At 40.8% G+C, this 765-nt stretch overlaps 1 protein-coding gene across 2 annotated transcripts in view; it reads right to left on the bottom strand.

Moving 5' to 3' along the window:
- Nucleotides 1-7: 7 nt before the first annotated feature.
- Nucleotides 8-765, bottom strand: part of LOC107675102 (vacuolar protein sorting-associated protein VTA1 homolog) — a 40,599-nt gene continuing 39,841 nt past the window's right edge. For both annotated transcript variants that reach the window (XM_016469321.1, XM_016469320.1), the window contains one exon: nt 8-267. In XM_016469321.1, the coding sequence (XP_016324807.1) occupies nt 122-267 (146 nt within the window). In that variant the 3' untranslated portion in view covers nt 8-121. The remainder of the gene's footprint in view (nt 268-765) is intronic.

The raw sequence follows: 765 nt of genomic DNA, 5'->3' as shown, positions 1-765 counted from the left end.
GTTGGGGTTCATCCTTTGGAGTGTTTCTTTTTGATACAGATGGGGCTAGGGAAAGGTCCTTTTTCAGCTTCTCTGGGCCAGATCTCTGACACGTGGTTTTAGGGAGGACAGCACAATGGTCTCATTCTTTGCCAGTGGTTAGTAGCATCAGTGCCTTCTGCAGATTCTGGATGGCAGTGCCCACATCCTCATATTGCAGTGCACTGCCGGCGTATTTACAGTATTTCTGAGCCCGAGTAAAGTCTTCTGGTGTCAGCCGCATATCACCTAAAAAGAAAAGGTTTACATAAGTTAACAAACTTGACACACACACACACACACAATATATATATTGTGTGTGTGTGCCCCCCCACCCAATATTTAACCATAGTCTTGACTAGACTATGCAACATTGCAGTATAATTGAGAGCTATCAATATGAACATTTATTAGACTTTAAAAAATAACAACTAATCTAAGGGAACTTAAAACTGAAAATAGTCACATAAACCCATTATAATAAATGTCATATTTAGCTGCCCTTCAGCAAGTAAGAAATATACAGAAATTGAATAAAGTTATTAAACACTAAATTCTAAATTAAATGCTATTACTTTAAGAGCTGCCGCTGCTGAACGTGACGCGGATCTGACAGGCATGCTCGTAGTTTCATTCGCGCTTTAATATGAAATGATACGGGCTACAGCACGCGCTGCCATATTTGTGCGTGCAATTGAAGAGCACGAGTTACGAGCACAGTATAACGGCTGACAGGACAGGAAAGGT

The sequence above is a fragment of the Sinocyclocheilus anshuiensis genome, unplaced genomic scaffold (genome assembly GCF_001515605.1).
Source record: "Sinocyclocheilus anshuiensis isolate Anshui unplaced genomic scaffold, SAMN03320099.WGS_v1.1 scaffold776, whole genome shotgun sequence".
Classification (NCBI taxonomy): domain Eukaryota; kingdom Metazoa; phylum Chordata; class Actinopteri; order Cypriniformes; family Cyprinidae; genus Sinocyclocheilus; species Sinocyclocheilus anshuiensis.
The sequence above is the reverse complement of the archived record's forward strand: the minus strand, read 5'-3'. Positions and strand labels throughout refer to the sequence as shown.